Genomic DNA, 16,094 nt, shown 5'->3' on the forward strand with positions numbered 1-16,094 from the left:
CGGCTAGCAAGGAGGACCCGGTGATGAGAAAAGGAGGAGGATGGAAAAAGAGTGGAAAAGAAGGGAGGGGAGAAAAAGGGCGGAGCCCGTGGCCTTAAATAGGATGGTGGTGTGCTGAAGCCGCGCGGCTGGAGTGTGCAGACTAGTAGTGTGATCTGAGGTGTGAGCCTTGCCGTGTGGGACTCTTGGTTCTTCCTTGGTAACCGACCCCTGTCCCCCCTCTTTCAGCGCCTCCGCTCACAAGTGCAGCACGTGGAACCCGTCAGCGACTTGCGTCTGCAACGTGTGTGAGAACATGGACGTGTGCCACTGTGTATCCTCCTCCTCCCCCCCTCTGCTCTCCGTGGCCCAGCCCTCGTGACTCCCCGGTCTCTGTTTCACTCTCCCCTCCTCCTCCTTATCCTACAAGTTGGGTGCCTCCTGCCCTGTTGGGTGAGGAGGGTGGGGACTTCTGCCGAGAACACCGCGTCCTCTCCCCGGCTCCCACTGGGGCGGCTCCTCCAGCCCTTTCCTTACATAACCCGCGACGCACGTTACCAGCTCAGATGCCAGCCCGCCATCAATCTAGAGGTCAAAGCCCAGCCGGGTTGTTCCTGACTTCTACCCGGGTTCCTCAGGCTCTGTGCCCTTAATTCTATTTTACTTAGCACAAGGAATGGGGAGGCGGGTAGGTCTCTGATTTCCTAGATTATGCCTTTGTTCAGCTTTAGTTTCTTCATTGGTCCTCTGGAGATTTGAAGAAGGGAGGGTGGCAAAGTCTGGAGTTTACTATTCACTGCCGCTTGCAGTTTTTTTTTTTTTTTTTTCTTTGCTGCACCACCGGGAGGCTTGCAGGATCTCAGTTCCCCAACCAGGGCTGAACCCGGGCAACAGCAGTGAAAGCTCGCGAGTTCTAACCACTAAGCAACCAGGGAACGCCCCTTGCAGTATTGAGAGCACTGTGGAGAGAAGGGGACGGGACTCAGGGACTGTGGGCTGATTAAAGCTATAACATTGAAGAGACCACAAGAGGGCAGCCTAGTTCTGATTAGGGTCGCAAGGATAAAGGGGGGAAAAAATTTAAAGTTTGTCCTTGCATGCCCTAATTACTAACTGAAAAAGGTACATATTTAGAGGCCGAGGGCGGGGGGTAGGGGTGGGGAAAGTAAGTAGAAGAGGGTGTGAATTTTTAAAATCTATTCTAAGTAGCTTTTGATGGTTTATGTTTGTTTAACAACGTGCTTATTTTATAAAAAGGATAAAAAGGTTCTACTTCAACTTTCTCCAAGCATGTTGTTTCAATACTGTATATGATAAGGTAAAACAGTAGAATTAGAGGGAATTATAGGCTGTGAATAAACCTGTTTGTGGGTGCTTTCCTCTGTTCTTCCCAAAATTTAAGTTCCACCCCCCTCCCCAAGGTCCTAATAATTCCCTCTAAGTCTACTGTCACCTAACTCCGCAGATGGTGACTGCAGCCATGAAATTAAAAGATGCTTACTCCTTGGAAGGAAAGTTATGACCAACCTAGACGGCATATTGAAAAGCAGAGACATTACTTTGCCAACAAAAGTCCATCTAGTCAAGGCTATGGTTTTTCCAGTGGTCATGTATGGATGTGAGAGTTGGACTGTAAAGAAAGCTGAGCACCGAAGAATTGATGCTTTTGAACTGTGGTGTTGGAGAAGACTCTTGAGAGTCCCTTGGACTGCAAGGAGATCCAACCAGTCCATCCTAAAGGAGACCAGTCCTGGGTGTTCACTGGAAGGAATGATGCTAAAGCTGAAATTCCAGTACTTTGGCCACCTCATGTGAAGAGTTGACTCATTGGAAAAGACCCTGATGCTGGGAGGGATTGGGGGCAGGAGGAGAAGGGGACGACAGAGGATGAGGTGGCTGGATGGCATCACTGACTGGATGCACATGAGTTTGGGTGAACTCCAGGAGTTGGTGATGGACAGGGAGGCCTGGAGTGCTGTTATTCATGGGGTCGCAAAGAGTCGGACACGACTGAGCGGCTGAACTGAACTGAACTCCGTCTCTAATCCATCCTTCCCACAAATCCTGGTGCTCTCTTCAGTGTTGTGGCTTTAGAACTGGCCCTCATAAAGGAGTAGAGAGTAACCAGATTACTTCATTTATTTATTTAATCTTCCACTCTCCTCTTCCCAAATCCCCATCAACGAGTCTTCCTTCTCCTAAAAAAAAAAAAAAAAAACAAAAAACGGGAGAGGAGGCGGTTTTTGGATAATCGGGGTCAGGGGACTCAGGAAACCTTCCAGGTTCTCCCACCTCTATGGAAACTGCTCGGATTTTATATTTTGAGCTAGATTTCCTCATGACATCTATTAGATGTGTTCCCCTCCTTCATTCCTTCCTTCTGCTAAACTTCTTCATGCCTCTTATTGTGGTTACCAACTTAAATTCCTTCCTTTCCTCCACTGTCTCTCCTCTACATTAGGGAACCATTCCTGCCCCTGCTTCTGAACTTCAGCCTCTCAACTCTGTCAGGTTGCAGGGCCCCTCTCATTTTGCCCTCTGGCACCTGCAGAACCTTAAACCAGTCCAGGCCGAAACCAGCTCTGATTCCTCAAGGCAGACTGGAAACCTGGAGAAGTTTCTTGTCCCTTCCACCTGCTTCTGCTGTAGGAGGTCCTGAAATCATCCCAGTTCAGAAAAAGTAATGACTCTTATTACAAAGGCCTTTGCCTTAACATCTCCTAAACCTCCTTAAAGTTAGATAAGCTTTTTCTAAATGTGATCCCTCTTCCTTTAAGCAGCCGAGAATTGACCAGGCTGGGAACACTAGCTGGAGATACTGGTAAAACTTCAAAACTCCCCCAAGGCCAGCGGCTGCACTCTTACCTTTTACAGGAAATACATCACCCCCTGAATGAGGGCCCAGGACAGAAGGAGTGGACCAGGACTCTGCAGACCGGATACAGCGTCATTCAAATCTGGACTCTGCTAAAATACAGACATCCCCTCATAGTAGGCTAGTATCATCCTTCCCACCACCCAGTTCCCACTCTGGAAAGGTAACCATCTCTTGATGCCAACCTCTGTCTTCTTTCCTCTGAGCTTAGAGAAAGATCCAGCCCTCCTCCCCATCACTATAAGAAGTCCTTTCCCCTGTGCCTTTCAGCCATTTCTGACCATACTAGGGAGGCCTGACTCAATTCAGTGACATGTTTTTTGTTTCTTAACCTATGTACATGACCGTGCTAGTCACCATGCTAGGTGCCATACTAGTCCCTCAGTAGTGTCCAACTATGCAACCCCATCGACTACAGCCCGCCAAGCGCCTCTGTTCATGGAATTTTCAAGAATACTGGAGTGGATAATCATTCCCTTCTCCATGGGATCTTCCTGACCCAGGGATTGAACCTGGGTCTCCTGCATTGCAGGCAGATTCTTTACTGTCTGAGGCACCAGGTTCAGGCACAGGTGCCATGTGTGCTAAGTCACTTCAGTTGGGTCTCTAAGACCATATGAACTGTAGCCCACCAGGCTCTTCTGTCCATGGGGTTTTCCAGGCAAGAATATTGGAATGGGTTGCTGTGCCCTTCTGCAGGGGATCTTCCTGTCCCAGGGATCGAGCCCGGGTCTCCTGTGGCTCTTGCTTTGCAGGCAGATTCTTTACTGCTGAGCCACTGGGGAAGCCCGCATAGGGGGATAATATGATTAAGACATTGGTCCTACCCTCACAGAGTTTACAATCTAAAGGGAGCCTGCTGCTGCCAAGTCGCTTCAATTGTGTCCGACTCTGTGCGACCCCATAGACAGCAGCCCACCAGGCTCCTCCGTCCCTGGGATTCTCCCCGCAAGAATACTGGAGTGGGTTGCCATTTCCTTCTCCAATGCATGCGTGCATGCATGAGTTGCTTCAGTCGTGTCCGACTCAGTGCAACCCCATAGATGGCAGCCCACCAGGTTCCTCTGTCCACAGGATTCTTCAGGCAAGAATACTGGAGTGGGTTGCCGTTTCCTTCTCCAAAAGGGAGCCTACTATATACTTTAAAATATTTATCTGTCCTTGTCAGTCATCAGCTTTCCATTCCTACCGATTCCTCCCATCTATGTACAACTATATTCAGACTGCATTGGTTCTGTGGCCCTTTCTAGTTGTTGCTCCTCTCTTTCTCTCTTTGGCCACACCTCGTGGCATGGGGGATCTTAGTTCCCCAGCCATGGATTGAACCCATACCCCTGCATTGGAAGCATAGAGTCTTAACTGTTGGACTTTCAAGGAAGTCATCTGTTTCTTTTTTCATTACCAGATTTCTTAGCTAGCTGGTCTATCCTCTCCCTCCACTTCCTCACAATATATTTCCTCTCTAATGCCACAGAAAGTAGCTTTTGGTACAACCACTCACTTGAAACTGCTTTCTCTGTGGTTATCAATGACCTCCTTCTTGGCTTATTGGTAGCTTTTGACTGATTATATTAAACTTTCTCTTCTAGACTTGATAATACAAATTTGGCTATCTACCTACCTCTCCAATCAATTTGTTTCTTTTTCCTTGGTTGATTCCTCTCCTACTAACTAAAGGCACAGTCATTGGCCTTTCAGTATTCTGTAAATACTGGATCTACTGAGTTTGTCTGCATTTATAACTTTGCACTTAGAGCTGGAGCATGGACTTAATTCAGCTACCTTTAGAACACCCTCACAGGCTGTGCAGAGAAGGCGATGGCACCCACTCCAGTACTCTTGCCTGGAGAATCCCGTGGACAGAGGAGCCTGGTGGGCTGCAGTCCATGGAGTAGCTAAGAGTCAGACACAACTGAGCGACTTCACTTTGACTTTTCACTTTCATGCATTGGAGAAGGAAATGGCAACCCACTCCAGTGTTCTTGCCTGGAGAATCCCAGGGACAGGGGAGCCTGGTGGGCTGCCATCTATGGGGTCGCACAGAGTTGGCCATGACTGAAGTGACATAGCAGCAGCAGCATAGGCTGTGACCATAAATTCAACTTAGCCAATACCAAATTTATAACTTCCCCCCTAAATCACTCTGATCACTGTGATCTCTGATCACAGTTCCCATTTCAGTCAACCATTTTCCCAGATGCCCATATTTAAAACTTAAAGTTATTTTTAAAACTCAAGTTATTTTGCTGCTGCTGCTGCTAAGTCGCTTCAGTCGTGTCTGACTCTGTGCGACCCCATAGACAGCAGCCCACCGGGCTCCCCCATCCCTGGGATTCTCCAGGCAAGAATACTGGAGTGGGTTGCCATTTCCTTCTCCCTTATTTATTGCCCATATGAAATTATCAGTGAAGCAAGGCATTTTCTTCAAAGTGTTTATTTTTCTCTGCTCCATTAAAAATGCCACTTCTGAGGCTTTCCTGATGGCTCAGTTGCAAAGAATCCACCTGTCAATGCAGGAGACATGGGTTCGATACCTGATCCGGGAAGATCCCACAGGCCTTGGAGCAACTAAGCCTGTGGGCCACAACAATTGAGCCTGTGCTCAGGATCCCAGGAGCTGCAACTACTGAAGCCTGCTTGCCCTAGAGCCTGTGCTCCGCAACAAGGGAAGCCACTGCAAGGAGAAGCCCTGAAGACTCAGCACAGCCAAGAATAAACAAACAAACAAACAAAATGCCACTTCCCTCATCCAGACCTTTAATGGATGCAAATCTCATTAATTTCTCTCCAGTCCATTGCATCCTTCATACGACCAGATAAATCATTTTTCAAAAATACCACTTTCATGGTGCATTTAGCACTTGGGAGAACATACTAGGCCCCCTATTGTTTATAAGTCTGAAATTTACCTTGACACTTCTGACTATGTAATTTGGCCCTGTGTTATCCCATATGTGAAATTACCAAGCAAATACATGTAGCCTTGAACATTTTATTTGTTAATTTCCTATTGTTCCTTTTCATATACCATCTCCTTCAATCGTACCTCAACCACTAAATATACCCTTCTTGTTCCACCCTCCTTGTCTGTGCAGCTCTTTCACTCTTGGAAGAACTAATCTTCTTCCGAATTGCTTTCAACCTTTTATAACTTACTGCCAATCAAAAGCTCACCTATTCTTCAAAGAAGTATCTCAAGCACAGTCATCTTCTGAGAGTCTTCCAGACAACTTCAACCTGTACTAATCTCTCTCCTTCCACCGCCTAAAGCACTTGTTTGTTGTATGCTGTCAAATTTGTATGCAATTTAACACTGTTAAAAACCTTTTCATTTTGTTCCAAATGTTTCATAAAGTTTTATGAATACTTTGAGGACAATAACATCATAGATTTATTTTTCATTAGCAGCAACATCCTTAGCAGCTTTACACATAGGTTATAAAAACATGGTGGCCAAGTGGTAAAGAATCTGCCTGCCAATGCAGGAGACACAAGAGACAGGGGTTCAATCCCTGGGTCGGGAAGATCCCTGGAGAAGGAAATGGCAACCCACTCCAGTATTTCTTGCCTGGAAAATTCCATGGACAGAGGAGCCTGGTGGGCTACAGTCCACAAAATCTCAAAGAGTTGGACATGACAGAGCACTAGACTCTGTATTTGTATATAAACACATTAAACACTATTCAACTGAAATTTAACTGCACCAACTCTTCCCTGTGTTCTGTATACAAGGTTAGAATTAAATCTCCATGAAAGAAATGATGGCCAATCTGAGATGAACACGTGCATTGTAGTACTAGTTATTTGGTTCCCCCATCCACCGAAGCTTCCCTCTGCTCCACGTCACCAGGCTGGGGATCCATCCAGGGTAAGGGATGTCTGTCTCCCTCCCCCCCTTATCCCCAATCCACTCACTGGTTCCATTGTCACTGGTTTCTCTATTACAGGCTTCTGATGGTCAGCGCGGTCTGTTTCATAACTAATGGTAGTCTCTGATGCTTCCACCTTCTCATCCAACCTGTTCTGCCCTCCGTAGGATTAGGAAACAGAGTTATCATTGCCTCCGTTCAACATCCTCATAGATTCTCTATTTAGATTTCTTTTTTACTTCACCACCTCTTCCTCCCTCCAACCCCTCATCCAAGACTTACACTCAGGGATTTTTCCTACTTCATGTTTGCATGGATTATGTACCCACCCCATTCACCAACTCCCTTGACTTGAGGACTGTTCCTCCCTTTCAGTGTCTTAGCAAACCTACTGCATTCTGGCTTCATTCCCAGCTGTGGTTAACAAATTTGTTTCAGATTCACTACCTAGTTTTGCTTCACCTAACTAGTTTTTATTCCTGTTCATTATTCACATTTCAACAATGTCTAGTTTCTTTTTAACTGCTACCTATCCTGATCCTCCTAGAGGATCATGTAGATGTCACTCACCACTGTGTTCTCTGACTCAAACATAGAGTAATCAACAGTGAAGTTCACACCAAACTCATCTGGGAAGGAGAAAAAAAATAAGTAGTTACAAATCAGAAAGGTAGCACTAGATCCAGAAAAGAGAAGAGGAAGAAACTGTTCAGAATACTTCAGTTTGCTCAAGTTATAAAACTAACCGGTATAATATAATTCCACAAACTTTAAGGGCTTCCCAGATGGCAGAGTGGTAAAGAATCCGCCTGCCAATGCAGGGGGTGCAGAGACTTGGGTTGATCCCTGGGACAGGAGGATACCCTGGAGTAGGCTATGACAACCAGGTCTAGTATTCTTGCCTGGAAAATTCCATGGACAGAGGAGCCTGATGGGCTAAAGTCCATGGGGTCGCAAAGAGTCGGACAGGACTGAGCGACTAAGCAGACGCACACAACAAACTCTAATGTTAAAAATGTTTGTGCATGTGTATGCGTTTATATTTTCAACCTGATATCTAAAGTCATGCACAGATTTGAAAATTTTCAAATTATTTCAACCAGTTTCTAAAGGATCACTAGTCTGAGGAATAACATCATGAGTTTGATGGTTTTTGCTCAGAGCCAAATTTCTCTCTGATCTAGTTATGCCATTGCAAAAGGAAAAGTCAGAGTCTCTGAACTGAGTAGCTCCCAAACCTCTCTCCAGCCTGTGAAGGATCAGAACCTTATATGTACTCACCATAGCTGGGGGTGATTGTGTAATAATAGATCACCTGATAATATTCATCCTCTTCCAGTTCTTCTCCATCCTCATATTCTTGTCCTAGGACAAGGACTAGAGGTCAAGGGGCATCTGGAAAGCCTTAGCAACACAGACACCAGACGCTGACCTCAGCTCTATCAGTATTCTTTGTCTCTGCCTCCCCTCTCTTATCTCCCTGCCTCTGTACCTCTAAACCCTTCTCAGTCTTCCGGGCTCCTTAATGCTGACAAGGCCCGTTACTCTGTGCCCTTTCAACCCGGGAATCCCCAGAACTGAAAATGGGTCCCTTCACATACTGGAACCCAAACGAAGCCTTAAAAACATAGGAAGCAGGGAGACACCAGAAATTAAGACCTCCAAATCTACTTCTCAGTATTATGCTCCAGACCTACTGTATTTGTGAGAGATCTCCTCTTACCAGTGTCCCTCACAATTAACTAATACACATGGCCTTAGGCTTTTGGACTTGGGCGTTGGTTCTCCTTTCAATGCTAACTACCAGGATATCTCTGAACAACACAGTTAACACCCGCTTTCTTCGGTTGAGTCAGACGGACTAAATGATCCATCTGCGTTAGTTTTTCTTCCTTCCCAGGATTAAAAATATGTGGCTTTGACAGGACTGGCTCAGGAATTCTAGGCCTCCTGCTAATCTTTTCTAAACTCCTTGAATTCGCTCTCTTAACCCCAAGCAGTGACACAACAGTCTGGAGGAAAAGGAAACAATGAGAGCACCTGGAAGACTGGGAACAAAGCAGGGAAGAAGCCAAGCTACTTCTGGGGCCCTGTCACTGAAGGCAGCCCATACTCAGTATTCTAAAGGTCACCCCTCCTAGGTCTTTACTAATACAAGGCTTTTTCTCCAGCTCTCTGGGAAGGAAGATACCCTGGCTTCCCTCGATAGTTTCAGACTGCTCTACCTTCAAGGAGTCCGCCTCAGTCCACTCTCACTTTAGTCCTTCTCATCTCACTCAAGTCTGTGATGATGGCGAGCTGAGTTCACTCTTGTTAGAACCTCCCCATGTCTGGGGCTCCATCCGCACCAGCTGCCTCTTCTTTGACAGGACTCTGCTCTCCTCCCCGTTTCCTGTCTCTAATTTCCAGGTCCTCCCTCTGCCCCTGACATCTAACACCGATGGGAGAGCGTTGTCCCTCCTTACTGAACTGCACCTCCTGCCCTCGCATTTGCTTTTCTCCCACCATTTATGGTTTCTCCCCATTTATGGTTAGAAGACCTGGCTCAAAAGCCCAGGGAGAGATGTGAACTTACCCAGGATGAGTGGCACAGCAAGAATGGCTACAAAGAGGACATCCATTCTGGATTCTGCTCTAGCGCCTTGTAAAAAGGAAATTGCAGCGTTTCCCACCAAACTTACCCCGCCTTCTGCCCTCCCCCAAAGCAGCGAAGGAGCTGCAGCAACTCTTCTCCCACGGGGGGAATTCCCGCCCACTTGCTGCCTGGTTAGGCCATCAGCTACTACCGGTGCAGTCCTCAGTCACAGAGGCCCAGATTAGAGAGACAGAGTGAATTTTGATGGGAACATGTTCACTGAGACTCCCTGGCCCTAGACCAGATCCAATCAGGCCACCTGCTGCCACTTTCTGAAAAACAAAACACACAAACCAACCAACAACAAAAAACCCAGCTTACCTTGAAGTTTCCCCTCTCCCCTACTTTCCTTCCTTATTCCCAGTCCTCACAAAAAGCTCACTCTCCCTCTCACTGTCCCTAACTGACTATCCTTTCCAGACCTGCCCTTCTTCCTCAGACTTCATCCCAGACTCTTTCTTCACAGTCAAAATATTCTGCGGAAGGGATAAGCATTTTTTCTAGAGTGAGAACAATTCCCTACCCCTGCTTATCTCAGACTTCGAAGTATGGGAGCAGTGTCAACATCACCATCCGACTCTACAAGCACCTGCTGCATCGATTCTGATTAAAAAAAAAAAACAACTTTCAGTCAAGACTAGTTCCTTCCTCTCTGCTAAGTACTGACCTCAACTCACCCCTTTCTCAAGTTTCTGCACACAGGATGGGAGAAGGGAGGAAGCAGGTACTCTTTCCCTGAGGTATATGCCACACCTCTTCTCCTCTTTCAGTTATTTGGTGTGTTCCCTTCCTCCTAGCCTACAGGGGTGGAGTTCATCTTATCCTTCTCTCTGCTTTTATAGTTCCCATTTTCATTCCATTCAGTGTTGAAACATTTAGTGACAAATTGCTGGGCACAGTGTGCTAGGCCTAGTCTGACAGGCAATTCAGGGTTCAGAGGCAAGGAAATAAAGAATTTTTTTTTAAGGGAGTTAATAAACATCTATTCAACATCTACTATGAGCTAGGCACTATGCAAGTCTCCGTGGAAACACTAATGAACAAGATAGGTTTGGCGCCTGTTGCTAAGTCAGAAGATGCTGTGATAACAGCTCAGAGGAGAAATGATGTCTTATCCACATCGCTTCTGGATTGCTATGCTCAGAAGCAAGACAATATAGAGTCTAGAGTACCAACCAGGATGCTCCCACCCTCTCAACCTTATTGGGGGCAGATTTGCATGGTTTGTTCTCATATAATTCTATATAATCTACTCCTTCGGCTCCTTTCCAGAATTTTCTAGAAAAAATGTAAAACTCTTATGTGGATATACATCTATGCATTGCCATAAATCATTTCCAGAAAGAAAGGAAGGCTGGCTCTCTTTGAACAATTTTTATAGTATTTTGGGGGTACTTTGATAACTTTCTCAAAAGCAATGTTCCGGTTTCCCTCACCTTCTTATCCTGGCACTCTTTTGCCAAAACATCCTCCCCAAGGACTAACCCTGCTATGAAGTTACAGTACCCTCTTACATTTTAACTTTCTTTCTCTCTAAAAGGCATCCCTTGTGCCTTCCCTTCCCCCAGTCTGAGGAAAAGACACCACTGATGTTCATTTTCAGAAAATAAATAGAGGAAGTATGACATAAAAGGAACTGAGTAACTTTGGTGGTGTGGGGGGGAGGGGGATAGTTTTCCTTCAACTCCACAGCTATAATTGCTTTTTACAAACAGCTTTAACTCCCAATTCTAACTCAAAATCCCCTCTAACCTACCTAACATTGCTATCCAGGCTTCTTTTAAACTTCTTTCTTATTCGCTTGTCATTACAGATGAAAGCTTCATTAGCGACACTGTATTGTATGTTTCCTACACTAGCCTGTTCAAAGCGCACCTACTTTTAAGAGTAACCTTCATTTCTTGGGCAGTATCTCCAGCTCATTTCCTCTCATTCAAGTAAGAACAATACCCGTCCCTATCTCCCGGCACCCTCTATCCTGTGATTTCTTTGTATTTGTTCTTTAGTTTCTAACAGGATCTTCCCCCTCTGCAGGTCTTCAAGAAATGGTGGGATTGCTACCACTCTGCCCCATAAAATAACGAAAGGAAACAGCGACCAAGGCCGAACCGAACCGAACCAAGGAACCTGGGCCGGGCCCAGCCCATTGCTTTAACCGGCAGGAGCCACTCCCAGGTCCGAGGTCCAGGGCAAGGAAACCTGGACTACAACTCCCAGCAGGTCGTGAAGCCACGCCCCACCTCCGCAGCTCCGCCCCTACGGGTTCTCCCTCCATTGGCCTCCAGGGGGTGGGGATTAGATGGGAGGTGGCCATGAGGCTGCAAAGGGGTTTGTGCCCTCCTCGGCTTCCGTAGAGGAAGTCGCGCGGACTTGTGTCTGGGGTTTCGGTATCCCCGCCTTCCTGGGGGGTCCGGGGGTGACATTGCACCGCGCCCCTCACGGGGTCGCGTCGCCACCCCACCCGGACACCCTAGCTGGCGTGCTCCTCCCCTTCCCCTCTCTTGGCCGGGTCTCCACCCCGCCCCCAGCTGCCCAGCCATGGGGGCCGCAGTGTTTTTTGGATGCACTTTCGTCGCTTTCGGCCCGGCCTTTGCGCTTTTCTTGATCACTGTGGCTGGAGACCCGCTTCGCGTCATCATCTTGGTCGCCGGGTGAGTTAGGGGGTTGGGGAGACGCGGAAGGACGCCGAAGAGTGAGATCCGAAAGGAGCTTCAAGACCTGGGGCGAGCCCGGGAACCTGAGTCTTGCTCCTGCTCAGTGGTGTCCGATTCTTTTGCGACCTTATGGACTGTAGCCCGCCAGGCTCTTCTGTTCATGAGATTTTCCAGGCGAGAATACTGGAGTGGGTTGCCGTACTGAAGATACTACTTCAGGGAATCTTCCCTACGCAGGGATGGAAACCGCGTCTCCTGAGTCTGCTGCATTAGCAGGCGGATTCTTTACCACTGAGCCACCTGGGACGCTCCAAGGGAAGCCTTAGTAGGGGGAGACAAGTTGGAGGTGAAGATTGGGAAGGGATCTGATTGATTTGCCCTTTCCCGCAGTTGGTTTCCGCCTTGCAGGGATCGCACAGATTCCTCCTATACTCCTCCTGGCGACGTCAGAGGAGGCCCAGGGCCAAGACTAGTGAAGGGGCTGTGCTGACCTCACCCGTCCCTACGGGAGTATCCAGGAATGGATACCTCGCCCTCTTGTGCTCCTACACTCTGGCTTTCATAGCTCTGCAGACCCTTTAATCAGATTTCTAAGCCTTCCCCTGCATTCAGATCCCTACAAACTCCCTTGGTGGAGACACCTATCCTATCTCCTCCCTGTCTCCCTGGCCATCCGGAAGTCTAAGTTCCACTTTTTATGCTGCAGCCTTGATTGTTTTCCCTCTTTGATTTCTCAGGATGCCCTCTACCCTTGCTTGTCTGATTGCCCTTGTCTTTCCTTAGGGCATTTTTCTGGCTGGTCTCCCTGCTCCTGGCCTCTGTGGTCTGGTTCATCTTGGTCCATGTGACCGACCGGTCAGATGCCCGGCTCCAGTATGGCCTTCTGATATTTGGTGCTGCAGTCTCCGTCCTTCTACAGGAGGTGTTCCGCTTTGCCTACTACAAGCTGCTTAAGTAAGAAGATGGGATGGTCTGGAGGGGAGAAGGGCAGAGGACTGAACTATAAATGGGGCAGCCCTGGGTGGTGGTTTGGACGAGGAAGCACTAAGGGAAGACATTAGAGGGAAAGGAGATTCCTGCCCTCCCTCATGTTTCCCCTGTCCCACCCACCCCACCACACCCCAGGAAGGCAGATGAAGGGTTAGCATCGCTGAGTGAGGACGGAAGATCACCCATCTCCATCCGCCAGATGGCCTATGGTGAGCCAAGGGAGAAGGACTGGAGGAGGGAGTTGGACACTCGTCTCTCCCAAGGAAGCCTCTAAACATCCACATGTCCTAAGTGGCTTCTTGTTTTTCTTCACACCTGACTTCCAAGGATAGGTTGCCTGGAGGGAGAGAAGGTGGGGGGGAAATTGTGCCTGGGAATGGGGAGGGATCACTGGCAGTCAGGCTATAGTGATCTCTGGCATTGATGAGACCCTCCCTCCCCCCAGTTTCTGGTCTTTCCTTCGGTATCATCAGTGGTGTCTTCTCTGTTATCAATATTTTGGCTGATGCACTTGGGCCAGGTGTGGTTGGGATCCACGGAGACTCACCCTATTACTTCTTGACTTCAGGTAAGGTCCACTTTCTTTTCTTGCCGTCCTGCCCCATCCATCCCTTAGCCCTGACCTGATTTACTGGCCCTCCCTGGGAGACTTCTTTGGCTCAGCATCTCAGGAGGCTGGGAGAAGACGAGGGATGTATCTCATCCCCATCTCCCCCCTGCAGCCTTTCTGACAGCAGCCATTATCCTGCTCCATACCTTTTGGGGAGTTGTGTTCTTTGATGCCTGTGAGAGGAGACGGTACTGGGCTTTGGGCCTGGTGGTTGGGAGTCACCTACTGACATCAGGACTGGTGAGTTGGGGACAGGGGCCTGAGTTAGAGAGAAAAGAACTTAATGGTGAGTGGGATGGAGGGGAAATACATCCTCACTTCTTAACATTTAAAAATCTGTTTTGAGAGGAGGCAGAAAGGTGAATCTTGAGACATCTCTCAACTCAGCATCAATTGTATATCCTGCTCTGGGGATTCTCTGGGGAGGACTTTGAATGAATTAATCAAAGCATAATGCAGATGGCCTGAGGTGAGCAGGAATAGCAGAAATCTTTGGGGGAGCTGAAAATCACAAGATACTTACTGGTGCTCTGAAGGACTGGGGGATTTGAGGGAGATCTCTGGGGAGGTTTGGGTCAAAGGCACAATGGGAATATAGGGATTAGAGGGAGAATCTAACTTCTTTTCTATTCTTCCCCCATCACCAGACATTCCTGAACCCCTGGTATGAGGCCAGCCTGCTGCCCATCTATGCAGTCACTATTTCCATGGGGCTCTGGGCCTTCATCACAGCTGGAGGGTCCTTCCGAAGTATCCAGCGCAGTCTCTCGTGTAAGGACTGACTACCTGGACTGATCGCCTGACAGATCCCACCTGCCTGCCCACTGCCCATGACTGAGCCCAGCCCCAGCCCGGTCCATTGCCCAACATTCTCTGTCTCCTCGTCGGTCTGTTCCACCACCTTCAGGGTCTTGCTTTGTCCACTCGTGTGTGACCTTTAGTCTCTAGGCTTTACCAGGAGCAGTCTGGGTTCAGCCAGTCAGTGACTGGCGGGTTTGAATCTGCACTTGTCCCCACCATCTGGGGACTCCCCCTTCCCTGTGTTGTCCAGGACTCCCCATGTGTCAGTGCTCTGCCCTCACCCTGCCCAAGACTCACCCCCCTTCCCCTCTGCAGGCCGACGGCAGGAGGACAGTCGGGTGATGGTGTATTCTGCCCTGCGCATCCCACCCGAGGACTGAGGGAACCTTGGGGGGGACCCCTGGGCCTGGGGTGCCCTCCTGATCTCCTCGCCCTGTATTTCTCCATCTCCAGTTCTGGACAGTGCAGGTGGCCAAGAAAAGGGACCTAGTTTAGCCATTGCCGTGGAGATGAAGTCAATGGAGGTTCAAGGGTAGACGAGCTCTGAGTTTCCCAGTACCCCCTCCCCAGACTGGACATCTTGGTCTTTTTCTCAGGTCTGAGGGGAACTATTTTTGGTGTGATAAAGACCCCAAATTGCCTTTTTTTTTTTTTGAGTGGGGGGAGGGAGGAGGTATGTTGGAATTCTTCTCCTAACCTCCTAGGACTGTATTTTCCCTCCTCAACTTGCTCCTTATGACTGGGCTTATACCTGTCCAGCTTTCCCCTTGGTCCCAGACTTTGGGGGAAAGGAAGGAAGTGCATGTTTGGGAACTGGTATTACTGGAACTAATGTTTTAACCTCCTTGACCACCAGCATCCCTCCTCTCCCCAAGGTGAAGTGGAGGGTGCTGCGGGGAGCTGGCCCACTCCAGAGTTGCAGTGCTCCTGGAGGAGTCAGCCTACCATGACATCACAGGGAAGGAGGGCAGATTTTTTTCTAGTTTTTAATTGGGGTGTGTGGGGGGCGGGGAGGTTTTCTATAAACTGTATCATTTTCTGCTGAGGGTGGTGTATCCCATCCTTTTAATCGAGGTGTTTGTGATTTTGACTAATAAAAAGGACTTTATAATTGTGGGGGAACTTGGCTTTAAAAGGAGGGGATAACGTGTTAATGAGGTTTCTGCCCTCTCATGGCTCTTTTCCAACCTCCTTTCTAACCTGGCAATTTCTGGTTCCCTCCAAGGATAGCTTCGATGCGAGGGCAGGGAATCTGAACTCATGTCAGAAACTCTGGGTTAAGCATCTTCCAGAAGTGGATCTCCCTTCCTCCAGGATTGGAGTAAAAGGAGTTACTCACCCATGCTTCCGTTTGCCCACCTCTGCCATCTGAGGCATTAAGGAACACTCCCATTCTCAAGAGCTCCAGGAGTAAAACCAGACGTGGGGTCAGCAGGTTTAATTTCCAAATATATTGAGCAAAAAAAAAAAAAAACAAACCACCAAAATAAACAGCAGCAACCCTTTTTCCTAAGGGGAGATCTTACAGCTATATCTAGGGACAGGGTTATAAAGATGAGGGGACGGGGGACTGTGGGCCACATCCTCCTACAGCTACACACAGCTGAGCCTCTGCATTGTCACCGTAGGACTGTCCTGATCTCCATGTTCTGAGAGGCTGAAGGTTCTGTTTTTCTTCCTT

The 16,094-nt window shown here is 48.2% G+C and overlaps 2 protein-coding genes across 12 annotated transcripts; one reads left to right on the forward strand and one right to left on the reverse strand.

Annotated features, from left to right (window-relative positions):
- Positions 1 to 76: 76 nt before the first annotated feature.
- APH1A (aph-1 homolog A, gamma-secretase subunit) lies at positions 77 to 16,091 on the forward strand. Of its 7 annotated transcripts, none has more exons than XM_055584456.1 (11): positions 77 to 160; positions 2,854 to 3,017; positions 6,587 to 6,722; positions 11,172 to 11,295; positions 11,393 to 12,009; positions 12,796 to 12,966; positions 13,138 to 13,211; positions 13,448 to 13,570; positions 13,725 to 13,852; positions 14,260 to 14,383; positions 14,729 to 15,524. In XM_055584456.1, exons 5-11 carry the CDS (start codon positions 11,897 to 11,899, stop codon positions 14,791 to 14,793), a joined length of 798 nt encoding a protein of 265 aa, XP_055440431.1. In that variant the 5' UTR covers positions 77 to 160; positions 2,854 to 3,017; positions 6,587 to 6,722; positions 11,172 to 11,295; positions 11,393 to 11,896; the 3' UTR covers positions 14,794 to 15,524. The 7 variants fall into 7 exon arrangements, with proteins under 7 accessions (XP_055440431.1, XP_055440434.1, XP_055440432.1 ...); XM_055584459.1 differs by lacking the exon at positions 14,729 to 15,524 and adding an exon at positions 15,639 to 16,091 and having other exon boundaries at positions 146 to 283; XM_055584457.1 differs by lacking the exon at positions 14,729 to 15,524 and adding an exon at positions 15,644 to 16,091 and having other exon boundaries at positions 146 to 283.
- On the reverse strand, positions 2,109 to 11,365 carry C6H1orf54 (chromosome 6 C1orf54 homolog). 5 transcript variants are annotated; one of them, XM_055584461.1, is made up of 7 exons: positions 11,115 to 11,365; positions 9,299 to 9,364; positions 8,005 to 8,088; positions 7,294 to 7,352; positions 6,770 to 6,877; positions 2,845 to 2,943; positions 2,109 to 2,177 (listed from the first exon to the last, which is right to left on the reverse strand). In XM_055584461.1, exons 1-6 carry the CDS (start codon positions 11,119 to 11,121, stop codon positions 2,848 to 2,850), a joined length of 420 nt encoding a protein of 139 aa, XP_055440436.1. In that variant the 5' UTR covers positions 11,122 to 11,365; the 3' UTR covers positions 2,109 to 2,177; positions 2,845 to 2,847. The 5 variants fall into 5 exon arrangements, with proteins under 5 accessions (XP_055440436.1, XP_055440435.1, XP_055440438.1 ...); XM_055584460.1 differs by having other exon boundaries at positions 2,845 to 2,946; positions 11,115 to 11,360; XM_055584463.1 differs by lacking the exon at positions 11,115 to 11,365 and adding an exon at positions 9,680 to 9,698 and having other exon boundaries at positions 2,845 to 2,946.
- Positions 16,092 to 16,094: the final 3 nt, after the last annotated feature.

This window comes from Bubalus kerabau, chromosome 6 (genome assembly GCF_029407905.1).
Source record: "Bubalus kerabau isolate K-KA32 ecotype Philippines breed swamp buffalo chromosome 6, PCC_UOA_SB_1v2, whole genome shotgun sequence".
Lineage (NCBI taxonomy): Eukaryota > Metazoa > Chordata > Mammalia > Artiodactyla > Bovidae > Bubalus > Bubalus kerabau.

What these genes read in the sequence shown, in the direction of transcription:
- C6H1orf54 (XM_055584460.1), bottom strand. An exon ending in TTGAGTCAGAGAACACAGTG is followed by an intron (nt 6,878 to 7,293) that starts GTGAGTGACATC and finishes TACGGAGGGCAG; the next exon opens with AACAGGTTGGATGAGAAGGT. An exon ending in AACCAGTGACAATGGAACCA is followed by an intron (nt 2,947 to 6,769) that starts GTGAGTGGATTG and finishes TCTGTATTTTAG; the next exon opens with CAGAGTCCAGATTTGAATGA.
- APH1A (XM_055584456.1), top strand. Translation starts at nt 11,897, where the DNA reads ATGGGGGCCGCAGTGTTTTTTGGATGCACTTTCGTCGCTTTCGGCCCG. An exon ending in GCCTACTACAAGCTGCTTAA is followed by an intron (nt 12,967 to 13,137) that starts GTAAGAAGATGG and finishes ACCACACCCCAG; the next exon opens with GAAGGCAGATGAAGGGTTAG. An exon ending in CTATTACTTCTTGACTTCAG is followed by an intron (nt 13,571 to 13,724) that starts GTAAGGTCCACT and finishes TCCCCCCTGCAG; the next exon opens with CCTTTCTGACAGCAGCCATT.